The 19,209-nt window shown below is 63.4% G+C and overlaps 1 protein-coding gene across 22 annotated transcripts in view; it reads right to left on the bottom strand.

Annotated features, from left to right (window-relative positions):
* Positions 1–211: 211 nt before the first annotated feature.
* Positions 212–19,209, bottom strand: part of PCBP3 (poly(rC) binding protein 3) — a 250,340-nt gene continuing 231,342 nt past the window's right edge. For 13 of the 22 annotated variants that reach the window (XM_072807227.1, XM_072807232.1, XM_072807234.1 and 10 more), the window contains 6 exons: positions 18,344–18,385; positions 9,829–9,907; positions 9,094–9,153; positions 6,647–6,699; positions 1,805–1,974; positions 212–956 (listed from right to left, as the gene is read on the bottom strand). In XM_072807227.1, the coding sequence (XP_072663328.1) occupies positions 920–956; positions 1,805–1,974; positions 6,647–6,699; positions 9,094–9,153; positions 9,829–9,907; positions 18,344–18,385 (441 nt within the window). In that variant the 3' untranslated portion in view covers positions 212–919. Of the gene's footprint in view, positions 957–1,804; positions 1,975–6,646; positions 6,700–9,093; positions 9,154–9,828; positions 9,908–18,343; positions 18,386–19,209 lie in introns of those variants that run through there. The other 9 variants (XM_072807233.1, XM_072807247.1, XM_072807244.1 and 6 more) reach the window with 4 other exon arrangements.

Below are 19,209 nucleotides of genomic sequence, written 5' to 3'. Positions count from 1 at the left end.
TTTGTCCTTGTAGTTTTGCAAAAGCAGCACTGGAAGGACCTTGCAAGTCAGACTTAAATTTAAAAAGGGGAGGGGACGAGATCCCAACCTGTGTGAGAAAGAACCCGCTCCTCTGGGCAGGAGGCCACCGGAGGGCGTGCGCGTGCGTGTGCGTGTGCGCGTGTGTGCACGGGCCACTGGTGCCGGGGGCAGAGACAGGAGCCAGAGCCAGTGAGGGGCAGCGCACAACATTTATTGAACTCCAACGTGGTGCAGAGGCGCTTCCTGGCCCGCCACGCTGGAGATGCCTGCAGGCCCACGTCGCATCCCCGCACGCGACAGCTCGGTGACCTCAGGACCCCAGCGCCCACCTCGCCTGCACCTTGGCCCAGGACCCTGTCCTCTGTTCTCCTCCCTGGACCAGAAGGACAGGCGCGTCCTGCCCCCCGCGCAGACCTGTGCGGACACGTGGATTGAGCGAACAGAGGCTTCGGGGAGCGGGGTCGGCAGGGGCGCTGGGTGGGAGCGGACCCGCTCAAAGCAGCCACAGTTCTAGGCGGTCTAGGACAGACGGCTTGTGGGAGGTGCTGTCAAAAGGTCAAACCAATTCTTAAACAGGTACACTGACACTACGGGACGGTACTTCTAAAATGTCACAGATGGGAGCGCCCCCGAAGCATTTAAAAGAATTAACACTGCATGCCAATGCATGAACACACGAGCATAAATTAATTCCGAGAGGTGTCAGGGACAGAGCCTGGAGCTGACACAGATCTAATATAGAGCCGCCTTGTCGGTGCGTGTATGTCTATGGCATAGATTACTCTCGTTAGTAAAGAAAACCTCTATTTATATTTGTGACGAAGGGCGGGTGGGCGGTCTGTACAGAGTGTGCGAGCGGGTGGAGGTGAGGGTTCACGGAGTGGAGGCCGTCGGCAGATTAGAGCGCACCCATCCCGGTGACCTCAGACGTCAGCCTGCAAGACACAGAGGCACAGGGGAGACAGGTCACAGTGTTCTGGTAAAACGGGAGCAGAAGCGAGGCGGGGCCCCCCCGTCTCAGCGTCACCTCCCTCTTGGCTGTGAGATGCGCGGCCGAGAGCTGGAGACCACGGCGGGGCGGAGGGAGGAGGCCCCACCAGGGACCGGGTCCCTGTCACCGCATCAGGGGCCTGACAATAACCACCTGGGCACGCAGAGGCCCACGACCGATTCTGCAGCAGCTGCTTCGGGAGGGGCCGGCCTCGCGTGGCCCACGGGGTGGAGTGGAGGCGCCTCCCCGGGGCCTGACTCGATATTCTGAGTTAAAGACGAGGGTCTGACCCCAGGTGTGGTCACACTGTGTTCTCCAACACGTCCCTGGCTGGGGAAGCTGCAGGACGTCACCGGGCCCTAGACGTAACCTCTGACCCTCACTCGGTTCCCAGGTCTGCGGCTCTGCAGGGCTCAGGGTGGTGGGGGCGGCGTCTTTACAACCACGTGAGGGCAGGGTGGCCCAGTAACGTGCTCCCTGAAACTACGCGACCCAGTTACCCAAGTGCGAGGCTGACTGCAGGCCCGGGCCGAGGTGCCACAGCTCTCCGGGAACCAGACTCTCCAGGAACCAGACTCTCCAGGGTGAAAGGTCAGGTGTGAACGTGCAGAGGGGGTGCGGGGCCCCCAGTCTGCGTGGAGACCGAGTCCATCACATCCCACTCCCACACCTAGCCCGGAGCGAAGCCTCTGGAGAGGACGGGCCTGGTCTGGGCCCCCGCCATGGCTAGCCAGTCCCTCTGAGCGTCTTGCTCAACCAGTGCATGAAGGACGGGGCCCTGGGGGCACGCACCTGGCGTTGATGAGGTACTGGGCGAGGCTGATGTTGGCTGGGGTCCCCGTGATGGTGATCTGGCGCTCCGATGACCCTTCTGTGGCATTGGCGATTTTGATCTGAGCTCCAGACATCTGTCGAATTTCATTGATTTTGGTCCCTTGGCGTCCAATTATGCAGCCTATTAGCTAGAAGGAAGGACGGAGGACTTCCTCAGAGAGGGGCTCCCCACCCCAAGCGGAGAGCCTGGGGAGGCCCGGGAGGGGCACAGAGCAGCCCTGGTGTGCACCCCACCCCAAGCTCTGCCCTCCCAGGAGGCTTTCCTGCGGGGGGTGAGGCTGCAGACGCCCGGGCTCTGCAATGAGTCCTGACCAGTCCCAAAGGGGAAGGCACCGGCCGCGTCACCTCGCCTGGGCTCCCTTGGGGACCTGGGAGACGGGGAGCAGGTGGCTGCATCCCCAGGAAGGAGTGTTCGTGTGAAGCCAGAGTTTATTAAAGCTCTCTGCCGCCCAAAACCCTGTCTTCTGATGAACTTGGGTGAAATTCTGAGGACATGTCAGACGTTCCCTTCCCTTCCCACCGTGTGACCCCCGGCTGCTCTGGGCCATCGGGCGGAGTGGGCGGTCAAGAACCAAGCAGCCAGAAGGACAGGAGCCAGGGCTCCCGGGGGCAGGGGCACGGCCCGCTGAGCTGTGTGGGGACAGCCGGGCACGGAGCAGGCCGGGTTGCAGGGAAGCTCGCTCCCAGCACCTGTGTCCACCCTCTGTCCACGCGGCCGGTGTTACACGGCGGTGCTGGGGCCACGAGCGGCGGTGGCAGGAAGGAAGCCCGTTTACAGACGCCTCTGGACCCACGCGGGGGCAGCTCGGCCTTCGGGTGACCTCCACTTCTGGGCTACCCCAGCTGCCTCCACCTCCCACCAGCATCTCCTGGTCCCGCCCCACCCCAGGCCCCGCCCACCCCCTAGACCCCGCCCCATCTCCCAGGCCCCGCCCACCCCCTAGACCCCGCCCACCTCCCAGGGCCCCGCCCCCCTCTTAAACTCTGCCCCCACCTCCTAGACCCCGCCCCATCTCCCTGGCCCCGCCAAACCTAAGCCCCGCCCCCAATCCCCAGGACCTGCCCTCCTAGGCCCCGCCCCACACCTAGGCCCCGCCCCCGCCCCCACTCCTAGGCCCCGCCCTCCCCCCCATCTCCCAGGCCCCGCCCCCACTCCATCTCCTAGGCCCCCCACCTCCCAGGCCCTGCCCCATCTCCTAGGCCCCGCCCCGGCCCCACCCCCTAGGCCCCGCCCTCCCCCATCTCCTAGGCCTCGCCCTCCTCCATGTCCTAGGCCCCGCCCCATCCCCAGGCCCCGCCCCCACCCCATCTCCCAGGCCCCGCCCCCACCCCATCTCCCAGGCCCCGCCCCCACTCCTAGGCCCGCCCCCACTCCATCTCTTAGGCCCCGCCCCCACCCCATCTCCTAGGCCCCACCCCATCCCCAGGCCCCGCCCCCACTCCTAGGCCCCGCCCCATCCCCAGGCCCCACCCCCAGGCCCCGCCCCATCCCCAGGCCCCGCCCCCACTCCTAGGCCCCGCCCCATCCCCAGGCCCCGCCCCCACTCCTAGGCCCCGCCCTCACCCCATCTCCTAGGCCCCGTCCCATCCCCAGGCCCCGCCCCCCACTCCTAGGCCCCGCCCTCACCCCATCTCCTAGGCCCCGCCCTACCTCCCAGGCCCCGCCCTCATCCCAGCTCGTAGGCCCCGCCCCATCTCCGAGGCCCCGCCCCCCAGGCCCCTCCAATCCTTGGGCCTGGCCCCGAGGTCAGTGAGGGAGACTGCTACGGTCCCCGCCTGCATCCTTGACTTGTCCTCCAGCCGTGGAGAACCCTGGACGGCTGCCCTCCCACGCGCCAGGCACGGCAGGGGGACGTGGGGCCGGCTGAGCCCCCCGAGGATGCCAGCCCTCCGGAGGATCCTCACACTTCCTTGGCCACTGGCAGCCCAATGTCCCTTCCAGAACCTTCCCCTTTGGTGCAAGTACTGTTGGCTGAGTGGTCACGGCTGAGAGCCTCGGGCAGAAGCGGCTCGTGTCTCCTCCGGGGAACCTGTCTGAGGAAGGCTGGCGGGTGTCCACGCTCTCCCTCTCTGACCCGGTGGGCACGGAGGTCATGCCCCCCTAGCCCTGCCCTGCAGCCATGGGCATGGAGGCGCCTGCACCTGGCCTCACCGGTCTCCTGACCGCAGGGGGACCCGCGGTCACCCAGCTCTCCCCTCTCACCCTGCGGGCGTCCACGGGGAGCCCGAGGAAAGTCACAGAGACACTTTCTAGAGCCGTGGCCCCTCCTGGCCGGATTCACAGCTGCACCCCAGAGGATGTGGGGACACACCTATCCCGCTCTCGTCCTGGAGCCGCCTATGGGAGCCCTGAGATCTCTGGGTGGTTCTGGGGTTGGGACCAGGGCCGGGGCCAAGTGTGGGGCAGCCGCAGACACAGGGACCGTGACATCAGCCACAGAACCCACGGCCAGGGGAGCCGAGGAATGCCACCCGAGGCTGCCCACACACGCTGCCGGCCCTGACCCGGCCTGGGTCCCCGTCGCCACGCCCGCAGGGGGCTGTGCTGCGGAACTTACGCGTGGTTTGGGTTCCCACATGCACCCTGTCGTCCAGAAGGCCCTACGCTGGCGACACAGGTGTGAACAAGACTTCCCTTAGCACAGCTTTGACCGGGGACACAGACGGGTGTCGTGGCAGATGCACGTCTGATGCACACACGCCTCCCCTGGGGCCAGGTGAGTACGAGAAAGCCCCCTGCCGTGCTGTCACCAAGTCCTCCCCGCAAGAAGCGCCAGCTCGGAGCCCGGGGATCCTTGGGGCAGCCTCCTGAGGGGCGCACGGCCCTGGGGGCGGCCTGGCAGGGCGGTCGGCGTGCAAGGTGGCACCGTGTGCCCCAGGGCACGGAGCAGGCCTGCTGCTCACTCTCCAGACGAGCCTCATCCTCTCCGGGCTCATCCCACGTTCGGGAGGCAGGCCCGGCATCAGGGAAGCGGTTTTGGTCGGGGGGGCCCGGGCAGGGCGTGGCCCCGCCTTTCCCACGGGCGAGGTGTGCCCACCAAGATCGTGACGTGGGGGACGGTGTCGGGAGCTCCCAAGAGCAGAACCGTCTCCCGTAGAGACGCAGGAGCACATCCCCTGCAGCTGGCACCAGGGGCCCCATGCCCGCCCCCTGCCCTCCTGCTCATCTGTGTGCACAGGACGGCCACCGCCCCGCAGCCACAAGCCTGTGCCTGTCCAGGAAGAGGCTGGGCCGGGACGTCCCGGCCTCCCGGCGCGAGCAGCTGCCCCTGGACACGGCCCCCACCCACCCCGCTGACTTGGGCTCCAGCGGGAGTCCGTGCGCTCGGGGTACGGGGCGGGTGGGGCTGAGCCTGGGCAGGGTGGCCCGTGAGGCCGCGAGCTGGGTGGGCCCTGGGCAGGATTGGATGTGGGCTCCGGGCACGGGCGTCCCGCAAGCGCGTGGCATCCTGCTCAGCAGACCCCACCTGCTCTTCAGGGGCCAGCGGGGGGCGGGGGGGCAGCCTTCCCAGCCAGCTCGGCACCTGCCTGCTGATGAACCCTGAGGTCCCCTGGCTCCTCTCCTGCCGAGTGTCCCAGGACTGTGACATCACGTGCTTCTCAGGGCCACTGTACCCGACCGTGGGCAGGGAGAGGAGGGGGCCCAGGTGGGTAGGGTCTGGGGGTCAGGGCTGAGGAGTTGGCACCTGGGGGTAAGGACTGGGGTTTGGGGGCTGGCACGTCAGGGCTCCGGGCTGGCAGGTTAGGGGTGAGGGGTCAGGGCTGGGGGATTAGGGCTGAGGGGTTGGGGCCTGGGGGTAAGGACTGGGGTTTTGGGGCTGGCAGGTAAGAGGTGAGGGGTGAGGGTCAGGGCTGGCAAGTCCGGGATGAGGGGTGATGGGTGAGGGGTTGGGGCTGGGGGTCAGGGCTGGGGATTAGGGCTGGCGGATCAGGGGTTGAGGGGTCGGGCAGGGGGTCAGGGTGAGGGGTTGGGCTTGGGGGTCAGGGGTGATGGGTCTGGGCTGGGGCATCAGGGGTGAGGGTTTAGGGGTGAGGGGTCAGGGCTGGGGTTTTGGGCTGGGGTCAGGGGTGAGGGGTTGGGTTTGTAGGTCAGGGGTGAGGGATCAGGTCTGGGGTGTCAGGGCTGAGGGATTGGGCCTGGGGGGTCAGGGTGAGGGGTCAGGGCTGCAGGATCAGGGCTGGAGGATTAGGGGTCACAGATGAGAAGTTAGAGCTTGTCAGGGGCGAGGGGTGGGGCTTGAGGGTCAGGGGAGAGGGGTAAGGGTGAGGCGTCGGGGTGAGGGATAGGGACTGGGGGTCAGGGGTCAGGGGTGAGGGGTCGGGGCTGGTGGGTCAGGGGCAAGGGGCTGGGGTTGGGGGTCAGGGGTGAGGGGCCGGGCTGGGGGTTGGGACTGGGGGGGTCAGGGTGAGGGGTCAGGGTAAGGGGCTGGGCTGGAGGTCACGGTAAGGGGTTGGGGCTGGGGGTCAGGGCTGGGGGGTCAGGGTGAGGGGTCGGGGCTGGGGGGTCAGGGCTGGGGGGTCAGGGTGAGGGGTCGGGGCTGGGGGGTCAGGGCTGGATGTCAGGGGTGAGGGGTCGGGGCTGGGGGTTGGGGCTGAGGGGTCATGGCTCGGGGTCAGGGGTGAGGGGCTGGGGTTGGGCATCAGGGGTGAGGGGCCGGGGCTGGGGGGTCAGGGCTGGAGGTCAGGAGTAGGGGTCGGGCTGGGGGTTGGGGCTGGTGGGTCAGGGCCGGGGGCTGGGGCCGGGGCTCAGGGCGGGGGTCAGGGTGAGGCTGGGGAGGGTGAAGGCTCGGGCATACTCACATCGTTGGGAATGGTGAGCTCGTGAGTGCTGGCCGGGGGGCTGGCGTCCAGACCTGGGTACAGAAGGGGACAAGGTCAGGCGGCAGCAGGCTGTGCACACGGCGCCCGGCGCCCACCCACGCGGCCCACGGAGGGGCAACACGCCCTGTGCGCTCTCGGTGTCAGACCACACGAGGTCTGGCGTCCCCGCTCCCCTCACAGCCAGGACACAGAACCCAGCAGATGTAGTAGATGTTCTGCGCTTTCCCTTTGGGCGCGTGGGGATCCCACTCCTGAGCAGCCGGGCACGGCTCGGGCACCCTCCAGGCCCTGGGGGCCCCGCACCACGCGCTCCGCGGCCCGGCCCCACGGCGCTGTCCTGCGGGGAGGCCGCGCACTCCCGCTCGGTGCGGACACAGGCCTCCCCGGCCGCCAGGCCCCCAGCTCCCAGGTCTACGGTGTCCCCTCTGAGCACAGACCGCCTCTCGCGGGGCGAGATCTACCATCGGGGGCGACAGATCCGGGCTCCCTTGCCCTGGCCCTCGCGACTCCTCGTCCACCCGCAGCGGACACGCCGTCCTCCCTGCAGGCCCCACAGCCCCCACCCACGGGACCACCGTCGCAGTCTGGCTCATACCGTCAGAACGTTCCGGAGCCCGAGCCCCCTCCTGTCCCCCTCCTGGTTCCCGCCTCTGCCTTGGCCCTCGGCCCACTGTGCGCAGGCCCAGAGGCCTGGGGAGACGCAGTCGGACGCCCACCCTTCCTCCCCTCTCCCTGCGTCTTCCTCCCGCACTTGTGTCCCCAGCAGCAGACGCGCCGCGGTCGTCAGCCTCTGCCGGGAGCGTCCCCACCGGGCCCCGCCGTGCTGGGGGCGTCAGGGGCAAGTGCTGGGCGAACCCCTCCGTCCTGAACTGTCGTTTCCTTTCGCGCAACCACACCCGGAGTTTCTGTCCTTTATCTTGTTCCCATTGAGACGTTTTCGGTGCAGCTATCTGGTTGTCCGACCGTCTATACGCATTCCGCAGAGAGTGACCTCGGAGGAGAGGTCCTCCGTCCTGCATGGGTCCCGTCAGGACCTCGGCAGCCTGCCTCGGGAGGGCGGAGGCCGAGCGTCGTGTCCGCTCGCCTCGGTGTACTCCGACCCACGGAGGAAAGTACGAGGCTTCTTTTCAAGAGGGAACTGAGCGCGACGTGCTGGGTCGGGGGCGCAGCTGCTTCCCGCTGGCGCCCCTGCACCTGAGGACCACGTCCCCGGCGGGGAGCCCCCGTCACCAGCCGCGGATGCCGCACACATCGGGCGGGACTCCAGCCTCGGCCCGCGAGCCCCACCTGCTTTGGGAGCATCAGTGACGCTGTCCCGGGAACCACGCATCCTACTCCACCTGCGGCCACCGCGGGACACGTCTGTGTGTGTGTGCCCCGTGCTCTCCCTGTGGGTCCCCCGGGGTGGGAAGTCATCCCAGGGACGCCTTAAAGAGGCCATGTGCACACATGTCCCGCGTCCGTGAGGCCCACGGAGGTGCTGCGGGAGCCATGGCGGGGTCGGTGGGCGGCTGGCGGGGCGGGGGCTGCGTCCCGGGCAAGCCAGGCCCTTGGTCCCACCAGCCCCGGGTAATCGTAAGAAATCACCGATAAGGTGCGGAGGGCTGACGGGCACACGTGTTGTCACCACCACCGGCTGTGGCCGTCATAAGGGTTGACACCCATTTCCATAATCAGAACGTCTTGTCTTTTCATTCTTTACGCTCTGCATTCGCTTGATCAAAGGCTGCACTGAAATGGGGCCCTTCGGGGGCGCACGGAGCATCGGAGCGGGAGCCTGGGGCGCACAGCGAGGCCCTGACGGTGGAAGCACTGCCCGCCGCCCTCCCCTGCAGCTGTACACCTACCCCTGCCCTGGCCGACCGGGGTGGAACCCGCTCCGCCCCTCCACGAGCTCTCAAGTGGCGTCACTCCCCAAACACGCGGCGTCCCGGGCTCTGCAGACCTGCGCCTGCCCTGCCCCAGCCCCGGGGTTGACTGTGACCAGCCGGTGGGGACCAACCCGGCCGGGCGCCCTGCCCCTGAGCGTGTGCCGCGCTTCCTGGGAAATCCCTTCCTGCGAAGCACACGGCACCTCCTGTACCGCGGCCCCACGTGCGTGCTGCCCACAGCAGATGCTGGCCCACCCCGCGCACGGGGCCTTCGGGGCTGCGACCTGCACCCCACGGCGCCCGGGGCAGACCCGCTCACGGACGCAGAGGCTGCGAGGTGTGCGTGCGGACGTGGCGCCGGCGCTCGGGCTCCGTCCCGATAGCACCGCCGCCCCCGCCACCCCTCACTGAGGCGCTCACGTCCGCACACAGGCAGTCGGGCCTCCGCACCCCTCCTCCCGCCCGGCCGGTGACCCTGAGCCCGAGCAGGGGCAGCAGGGGCGGGTGCCCGGCCTCCTGGGCCTGCGCTCTCTCGCTCAGCGAGCTTCGTTTTACCTGACGACTGGCCCATCAGATTTTGAGCTTCTTCGGAGGAGTGTAAAGGCAGCTTTTCTCCTGGAGAGCAAAGAAGAGACAGATTTAATGTTTGCCCTCAAGGAGATAAGCAAGGTCACTTCAACTAGGGAAGCTCAAAATCTGACTGGCGCATGCACGGCTGACCCATGCGTCCAGCGAGCGGTCACCTGCACGGCTGCCGCGGCGATGCCCTGCCGTCACCAGGGAGACACCGCCGCCCTAAGGCCCTCCCCCACCCCGGGGCCACGTGGGGTGCCGGGGGCCACCGCGCCCTGGGCGGGGGCTGGCGCAGCTCAGTTCTCCCCGGGGCAGGGCCGGCGGCCGTCCCGGGCAGGTGTCACTCCTGGGCCGTGCACGGCCTCCTGCACAAAGGCGTCCCCGTCCGCTTGTCGGAGCTCGGCTCCTGGGGACAACAGGCTTCAGGGCTGTGGCCAAGTGGATGCGCTCAGCCGGGCGCCCCGGGATGCCCGTGGGCAGCGGAGGTCCCTGGGCCACAAGGCCAGAGGGAGGCGACCAGCCTCCCGCGGGAGACACACGCACGCAGAGCTCCCGCCCGGCCCTCTGCGGCGTGCACGCCGCCGCGTGTCTACACTGCGTCCTTGGCGTCCACAGCTAGAACTGTACCTGCGCTGCTCGCCGCCCCGAATAATGACAGTTCAGAAAGAGTCCCCAGGTGAGAAGAGAGGAGGTCAGAAAGGGCAGCTGGGTACGTACCGGGGAAAGCGGGGTTGGTCTGTCCGAGGGGAGGAAAGGGGGTTTGCTGCATGGCCAGCTGGTGGAGCTTGGTCAACTGCTGGGGTAGGAGGGACACGAGAGCTAAGAAGATTATTGTCATCGAGCACAAGTCACACCAAATTAAAACGGCAGTAACAGAACGTTGTACAAATAGAGGGGGGCCATGCGGACACATGGCAGACGCAGCGGACGCAAGGACTTGGCCTGGGACACCAATGGGCCGCTGGGCGGGCGCGCACCCAGGTCCTTTCCTCTGCCCGGCTCGTTGGCGGCTCGCACACACCTGGCGGCCACGACCCCCGGGCTGCACGTGGGCCCCCGGGCTCCCTGGGGAGGCTCTGAGAGCCCCCGGGCAGGGCCCGCCGGCCCCAGGGGCTGGAAGGTCACGGTCCCCGCAGAGAGCTTGCGCCGGTGACCCGGCCCCGCCCCAGCCCTGGACCCCGCGCAGCCAGCAGCGCCTCCAAGAGGCAGCCAGGGCTGCTGGAGTCGGCTCACCTGCGTCCTCCGTGCCCACTGGGTCACTCTGTCCCCTTGACCCCCAGCCCCGGAGCTTTCTTCCGTTGCTATTTGGGCCTCACTTCTTTTCCTTTTCTTAACCAGGCTCCACGTCCAGCGTGGACCACCCTGAGATCACGACCTGAGCGGAGGTCGGGAGTCACGCGCTCCATCGCCTGAGCCACCCAGGCGCTCACCCTGGCCTCTTAAGGAGAAACCCGAAAGAACAGAAAGTAAAAGTAAGTGGCCCTATTTTGGGAACCGAGGGCTACGAGCTGGACGCTCAGCCGGGAGTCCTCAGGCCTAGCTCACGGCCGGGCCTGCACCGCACACCCTGGGACGCGCGTAGCTGCTCACGCCCTCCCGACGGCCCACCCACCCCGAGCCCTGGACTCCCGCCTGGAGGGAGGGCACACTCAGAGGGGAGCTGGCATCCCCGCTGCGACGCGAGTGTGTCAGGGAGGCGGCGACCGTGCCCGAGACACTCGGGGGGCTTCTCAGACGCGCCTCGGAGCAGCAGGGCAGCGGGAGGCCCTGGCTGTCAGCAACGCAGCCCCACGCAAACACAGACACGGACGCGCCGCCCGCTGGCCTGCCCTGTGGGTGCAGCTGTGGCAAATACCCTAAGGTACCCGGGGCACGGGGGACGAGGAGTGGGTGGCACTGTCTGTGGCTGAGGTGCTGCCGGGGGCCCGAGCGCACAGACCTGGTCCCCTGACCCCGTGCCCAGCTGGACGGGACCAGGAGCCCCAGGGGCCGCGTGCGTAGCAGGCACACGTCAGGACACCCGGCGGGCTGCGCTCTGAACCCACGCGCGGCGGGGCTGGAAGCAAGGCTAAGGTTACAAGGTTCCCAGGATGGAGGAGGAAGCCCGCTTCCGGAGACGGCCAGGGGGGCTCAGGGCTGTCGGGCGGGGGGGCCATCACGGTGCTCACACGGGGGGCGGCCTGCTGCGTGGCCACCCCCTGCGGGCTCCAGCCCTTTGCCCAGGGCACCTGCACGGCCCCGGCAGCCCTGGCCCTGCTGCTCTGTGCTCCTCCCGAGGGCGGGTCCTCTCCCGTCCGTCCCGAGGCCCAGGCGCACAGCTGCGTGTCGCTCAGGACAGCGGGGAGAGCCGGGCCCTGGCGGCGGACCTGGCCTGGGGCAGCGCCAGCACTGACCGGCCTCGTGGAGGTGCGCTCGTCTGGTGCCACAGGCCCCTGTCCTGATCTGTGGGGTCACGCGGGCAAACGGCCGGCCACGAAGTGTTGTCCACCTCGGCTGGGGACAACCACCATCGTGAGCAGCCTGCGGCCTCCCCACGCACCTGTCCACAGCTCCGCGACCTCGGGTGCTCCCCTGGTCTGTCCATCGCCTCCCTGGCAGGTAGGGGGATGGGGTGCATGCGGGGGGCCTGCTCCAGAGCCCACGGCCACGTGCGTCACAGGCACACAAGAGGAAGGCTCCCCGCGGCCGTGCACTTGTGCTGGAGTCGCCGCCCGCAGGCCCTACGCCCGTCCTCCTACTGCCATGCACTGGCTGCTGCTTACGACGAAACGGCCACGCTCCCTCCACCCAGGCACCGTGGAGGCAGGGACGTCTTGGGGAGACTGGATGGGCACACGCTGGCGCCTGGATTGACATCAGTCCGGGGGGCGGGTGGCCAGAGGGGAAGCCCGGTGACGGATGTCAGCTGGCCTCCCTCTGGTCTTGGCTCCGTCCCTATTTTGTCCGGCGCTTCTCCTCCTTGGGATGCAATCTCTACGTGTCTTAAGGGAGGAGCACGAGAAGTGCTAAGAGGACTCCTGCTTTTTTGAGCTATTTCTGCCCTTAAACCATCAGCCGTCGGGCACTCACAAGCGCCTGCACATGGCGGGAGGGGCCGCAGGGGAGGGTGTCGTGAGACGGGCGGCTCCCTGCCCCTTAGCTCTTCCACTGGATGTTGGGTTGGGGCAGACAGACAGACGCTAAATGCAGACAAATGCACCTACCGTCGCAGGTGCACAAGCGTGGAGGTACCACGAGGCGGGCGCACCGCGCACGGGCCAGCGTGAGGAACGGGCCACCGTGTGGCATTGGCTGTGCTCACGCCTTCCCCTCCCGTGAGACGCTTCTGTCTCCGCCCATTTCTCTCCTGGGTTCACTTCCGCTCACTCACAAAAACCCCTTTTATATTTTGGATGCTAATCCTCTTTCAGTTGTCTGTGCTGAAAAGATCTTGTCCCCACTCTCCTTTGGTGTCTTTAGAGAAAAGATGATTTTTAAACTTTAATGGAGTCCAGTTCGTTACTATTTTCTTGGTGGTTTGTGCTCACTGTCTTGCTTACAAAACCCTTCCTGGACCTGAGAACAGAGGGATCTTCTCTATTTTCCTTGAAAGGTGCTGTTTTCCTGTCTTGTGTGACAAGTGTTCGGGTCTTTGTTCCCACGTGGATGACCATTTACAGATATTTCATGTTCCTATCCATGAAATTGGTATGTCCCCCTCCCCTTTTTTTCATCTTTTGGTCTTCTTCAACTTTTTTTTTTTTTTAAAGGTTTATTTATTTGAGAGAGAGCGAGCGAGCATGTGTGGAGGAGGAGGAGCAGAGAGAGAGAATCTCAGCCCTCTGCGGGGCTCGATCTCACGACCCTGAGGTCATGACCTGAGTCACTCACCTGACTGAGCCACCCAGGTGTCCGTATCTTCTTTAACTTTCAATAAAAACAAGTTTTGTTTTTTAAAGAGTTCATCTTTTAATTATTGATGTCAGTAATTAACTGCTTTGCAGTAAGAGAGTACAGCCCGTGGGATTCCAGTGTGGGACACGTGGGTGTTCTCGATGGCGTGATGTGCGATCCAGTTGTGTAGACGCCTCCAGTATGGACTTCAACGTCGTGTAGAAATGTGTTCCATCCACACCAGTCACAGCAGAGCTCGGTGCAGGCTCCCTACGTCTGTCAAATTCCCTTCACGTTTGCTACCTTTTCTCTACATGAACTTGCAGATAGGCTCCAGGTGCATACAAGCGTTGAATTTGTGTCTTCTGGGGGAACTGAGCCTTTATCGAGACGTAAACCATAGACTTGGCTTTATTATTTTTTTTATTTTTATTTTTTTAGACTTGGCTTTAAAGTCCTGTTGCTCCCCCCCAACCCCCCAACGTTAATGTTGATAGGTAAGGTTTCTTTTCTCTCTCTCTCTTTTTTTTTTTTTTTTGGTTGATTCGACATGGATATAAGAAGAATTTGCCAAGTTACAGGGGTTTCTTTCAGTTAGTATTTTTCCATGAGAGCTTTTTCTATCCTTTCAATATTTCTGGGTCCTTATTCTTTAGGTGTGTCTCTTGGGATAAAAAAATGCTAGAGTTTTTCTCCCGTTTTGCTATTTGTCTAAAAACCTAATTTTTTTTTGAAAGACTGATTTTTTTTTCTTTTGGATTTTGTATTTATTCATAGAGACAGAGAGAGAGAGAGAGAGGCAGAGACACAGGCAGAGGGAGAAGCAGGCGTCATACAGGGAGCCTGATGTGGGACTCGATCCAGGGTCTCCAGGATCACGCCCTGGGCTATAGGCAGCACTAAACTGCTGCGCCACCAGGGCTGCCCCTTAATTTTTTTTTTTTGGCTGTTTTTTTTTCTTTTTTAGTCAGACAGCCCTTTTTTAACTGGAACACTGGTTTTACTTTGATCACAATTACATGTATAAGGGACTAATTTCTGCCACTTTATTTTGTTTTGCACCTGTGACTGTCCTGACGGGATAGGCGTGTTACAGGAGGAGGGACCTGGACAGACCAGTCTCCCCTGCCCCTGGCCCCTCTGCACCTGGTGGCAGTCATGTAAGTAAGCTGTTACCCATCAGTGGTCACTCTGACGTCTTAACGCGCACATTCAAGGTCTAAACTCCATATCCGCCTCTTCTGGGATGGCACCCTGGCCTCCAGGAAGCTCAGACCCCCTTGGCCCACTGAAGCATACATCTCCTGTTTTGTTTTTTTTTTAAGCTTTATTTATTTATTTATTTATTTATTTATTCATTCATTCATTCATTCACTCATTCATTCATGATAGAGAGAGAGAGAGAGAGAGGCAGAGACACAGGCAGAGGGAGAAGCAGGCTCCATGCTGGGAGCCTGATGCGGGATTTGATCCCTGGACTCCAGGATCACACCCTGGGCCAAAGGCAGGCGCCAAACCACTGAGCCACCCAGGGATCCCCTACATCTCCTGTTTTTGTCCATTTGTTGTTATGTTAATCCCACAGGTCAGACGGCCTTGATTTTACAGACAATTTTTGCTTTCCTTTACCGACACGTTCACATTTTAGCGTCGTCACAACCATCGGTAGTTCCTGGCCTATTCCTGTGTTAATGAAACAAGCCCCTCGTCCCTCGTCTCCAGGCTTCCCTCCGCAATCACTGTCCTCCTGAAGGGCCAGGGGCACCCATACAGGCCCGGTGGCCACCACTGTCTGCCTGCAAATCCTTGGATGTGGGTCCTTGGAAGATCTTCTTAAAACAGAAGCCTGGGTTGACCATTACTTTCTGTGTCGTGACACCACCTTCTGGCTCCCGGGGCGGCTGATGCGATGTCCCCTCGCTTTCTCTCTTGCTCCTCTGTAACCTTCCTTTTCTGACAACTTTAGAGAGGTTTACTTTTGGTCCTGATGTTGTGTGGTTTTACTTTGATAAACAGAAAGTGGGTTTCTTTGTATTTATCTTGTTTGGGGTTTGTTTGGATTCCTCAATGTGAGGATTGGCTTCTTTTATTGATTCTGAGAAATGCTCAGTGCTTATCTTCTAGAATCTTCCGTCACTCTGTGTGATGACCTCTTGGGGCTCCGATGGGATGAAAACATAGATTTTGCCTCTGAGGAGGGGCGGGCTGGGGCGAGGAAGCCAGGCACCCAGAGGCTCAGCAGGAGAGGGGGCTGGCTGTGTTCACCCGCAGTGGGGGCAGGGAGACACGAGTGGGCGGGCCTCCTGCTTTCCCACCCCGGGGGTCAGGGCCGGGTGTGTGGGTGCCTCCCCACCACTCCGAGCTGCAGGTCCTGGAGGGAAGAGCAGGGCAGAGGTGCAGCCCAACAGCCGGTGGGCTCAGTGTGCTGGCTCCTCTCCCCGGGGTTCCCACCGCAAGGTGTGGGAGCCTCTGCACCCTCCCCATGGGTTCTGGAGGAGGTGAGCGGCAGCCCTCGGGGAGTTGGTTCCACAGCCACAGCGAAATGCGAGCAGACATCTAGGAAACACTGCCCACAGAGGACCTAATAACGTGCATCTTCCCACCGATGTCTCTCACTTGTGACTCCCATGTTGCCGTCTCCACTGCTTACTCTGAGGAACATACTGCCTGGACTCCTGGACGCTGGGCACCACCGGGGCTCTTCAGCTCTGGTGGTGAGCTTTTGAAGCCACCACTCCCTTGTGTGTGAAACTGGGGGGCTGTCCCGATCGCCACCCCGCAGTCAGTGCCAGGCCCAGGTGGGAGGCAGAGGTCGCAAACCCTTAGTTGTCACCTCCCATGCGAGGCTGGGTTTCGGCTAGCTTTTGGGGCCCCTTGGGTGAGGGGGGCTTACAGGAGGGACTTGGATACCCTGACGAGTGGCAGAGAAGCATCACACATGGGGGGCGGCTTGAGGTTGACTCTTCCCTCCCTCCCGTGTGACCGCATGTCTGTTCCTGGGGTCCCACAGGTCCTGGGGGGGCTGGGGAGTGGGGGGGGTAGGCAGTCCGGCATCTGAGTCCCTGCTGCCTCCTCCACCACATCTGAACTCAGTGGACCAGGTGGTCAGGCTGTGGCTGAGGCCGTCCTCCCCACACCCGGCGTCCCAGTGCTTCTCCAGGGCACGTCTGGGAGGACTGGGGCAAAACGAGTGAGTGGCAGTGGCAGGCGAGACCCTGCAGGGACACTGGCCAGGCCACAGGGAGGGTGACCTGGAGCACGCTCTTCAGCACCAGGCAAGGACGAAACACTTACAGGTTCATTCTAGGTGAAGGAGTGCTCGGCTCTACGAAAGCGGTTTTCCCACAGGCTGCTTGAGGGTCCTGGTGGCGTGTCAGCCACCGTGACTCAAGTATTTATTACAAAATAAGGTACCGCTTCCTACCAGCATGACACCTGGGTTCTAGGAAACCAAGCCTTTACAATCCCTACTGACTGCTAAGCTCAGATAAACGCTGCCTTCCTGGCCATCATCATGTATGTCACCAGACAGTTGTTCTGGATGGAGCATCCCGTCTTCAACGCCGCGAGCCTGCAGGCTTCACACATTCTCTGAGCTCCCACCATAGAGTCCCAGCAGCTGCACGGCCGCGGGGGCCGGTCTACACTGCACAGAGGGCTGTTCCATGAGAATAGCCCAGTGTCTCGGGTCTCTACCAAACGTAAGGAGGCAATTATGCAACACTTAGAAGTTTGATCGGTCTGAGAAAAAAGCCTGCAGAACTACCCACTTTTAAGAGATTCTGAGAAAATCATGCGGGAAGACACAACCACCAACTAACATAAAAATCAATCAGCCAGGCTGAAGTTCCTCAGCCTCACACAGGTGTGCACACCCACAAACCTGGGACTTCAGGCCAGAAATGCTCCTCTGTCGGCTCAGGGGCTGCAGGAAACCTCAGGCCCCACCTAAGAGCTGTGCCCTGGGGTCAACTGCCCTTTACTAGGGGCCTGACCACTGTGTCTCCTGAGCTTTGAAAAAGCCAACAAGCCAGGTTTTCCAATCTGCCCTTGCACACGTACCTGCACTTCCAGGGGGCACAAGAGCACCCGGCCCCACGTTAAGTGAAGACTGTGCCACCACCCGAGTTGCATCCCAGCCTCCCATCGCCCCCACTCGGGGCCGTCTGTGGGATGGGAGTGAACAGGTGGACAGAACTGGCACCGCCCACAAGCCACCGAGGGCAGGAGGTCTCCCCGCGATGGTACTGAACCGACGGCCCGCGTCCCCCACATTCTCACTCAGCCTGGCTGAGTTTCCAGAAGCCCTCGCCTGCTCTGCCCGGACGGCTCACTGCCACGTCAGCACTCGCCCACCTCAAACGCACAGGGGTTTGCAGACGATGCCAACGCCCGCCCGCCTGGCGCCACCCCCCCCCCCCCCGCGAGTCTCAGGTCACACGCAGGAAGCGCTTTCACAGGGAGGCTGTGAAGTCCGGCAACGTTCAGAATGGTTTAGAGAAGGAAGGGCTTCCCCACGCCAGGCTCGCCGCACCTGCTGAAAGCAGTGCCAAGGCGGATCCCCAGTTCCTCCCGGCCTTGCCCTGTCCCCTCCTCCCTCCCCAGACCCGCCCTTCACAACCGGCTCACGCAGGCATCCTGGCCCCAGCCCCGCACGCATCTAGATCCCTGTGGAGAGACAACCGTGGATCACGGCTGCTGCCCTGTACCTGCTGCACACTGTCTCCCCGCCCCCTGCACCCCACGGTGCATTTCCGGGTGTCCCCATCCTCACCCCTGATTCCACGCAGACTGTGACGCACTCAGGGCGGCTGAGCAGGCCCCGACGGCGGAGCACGCGGCTTCAGCCCTCAGACGAAAGCCAAGGCCCTTCTGTTGGCTTTGTCCTTGGGAATGGGGGTGCGGGGTGCTGTTGCACCTTGGGCTCCCCAGGGGGAAAGTCTAGCTTTACCAGACGTTCAAACGTCCCCTCCCGCATCTCTTAGAGCACCTGGCTGACAGCGTGTCATCTAACTTCTCAGGTGGCTGTAGGGCACCCCTGTCCCTGGCCGCTCGGGCGGGTGCCACGGGCAGAGCAGCCTTGCAGCCACCGCCTGAGGCCCTGTGTGCGGAGGAAAGCCCCAGAGTGCAGCAACGATCAAATCAATTTGAAAACAGGCCAAGTCCTCCAAACGAGTAGAATTAGTGCTAAGAGGTTAAAGGTTACTCAAGGTCATATGGATACGACACAGGTCAGGAACATTGAGAGAACGGTATTAATATTATTGCGTAATATTAATATTAGTAGCAAGTAACAGCAGCATGCAGGTGGGTAACGGTAATGAGAAGAGAAGGCGAGGGAGGCAGAGTGGAGACTCACATCTGGGTGGGGGATGGCGTACTGTCCCTGGATCGTGTAGGCCTAGAAAGAGAGACACACGGTCAGGTCGTGAAGCTGCCAGCCCCGCGTGCGCCCACCGGCGGCCCTCCCCCGGGGATGGGGCTTCCCGTGAGCAGGCCCAAGGCCCCGAGGTCAGAGCGTCCCCTCGCACAACGCATCTCTGCCTGCCCCCCAGTAGCTTAGGACAAAATCGGAACCCCCAGGGCACCGGGAGGTGTAGACTGGGGGGTGTCCTGGCGCCAGGCCTCAGCGGCACCCACGGGCGGGCGGGCGGCTGGAGCTACAGCCAGGCGGGGGCCGGGAGCCGCCCACCCCCAGCCCCGAGAGCTCAGGAGCGCAGGAGCGGGCAGCGCCAGGCGGCTCCCCACTCCCCGAGGTTCTTAAAACCAAACCCCTGCCGGGATCGCTAGTTACTGACCCTCTGACTCGTCATCAACTTTTTACAAAGTATTTATCCCAAGAAAACCAGGCCGAAGGACCTCTAAAAGGTGACTCAAAACCAATTCTGCGAAGCAGATGAAGAAAGAAAAGTGCCCCCGTCACAGGAGGCCCGACCTGCACACGCAGGGACGGCTCCCGGGGGGCCAGCGGGGTCCCCCCGGCTTCACCTTCCAGGCGGTGGCCCCACCAGCCGCGGCGCCCGCGTGGGCCTGGGCCCCCTCCGCCTGCCCGCCCCCTCCTGCCTCAACCGTCCACCAGCCGAGATGCTCCCAAAACTCACGGCCAGAAACACACGAACCACAGGTGTGAAGGGAGAGTGAAGACTGGAGACTTGCTGCCAGGCCTCGCGGGCCGTGACGGGGCACGTGCCACACCAGCCCCGGGCAGCCGCGCTCAGGGGCCCG

Source organism: Canis lupus, chromosome 30, assembly GCF_048164855.1.
Source record: "Canis lupus baileyi chromosome 30, mCanLup2.hap1, whole genome shotgun sequence".
Taxonomy (NCBI): domain Eukaryota; kingdom Metazoa; phylum Chordata; class Mammalia; order Carnivora; family Canidae; genus Canis; species Canis lupus.
This window is presented reverse-complemented; position numbering and strand designations above follow the sequence as displayed.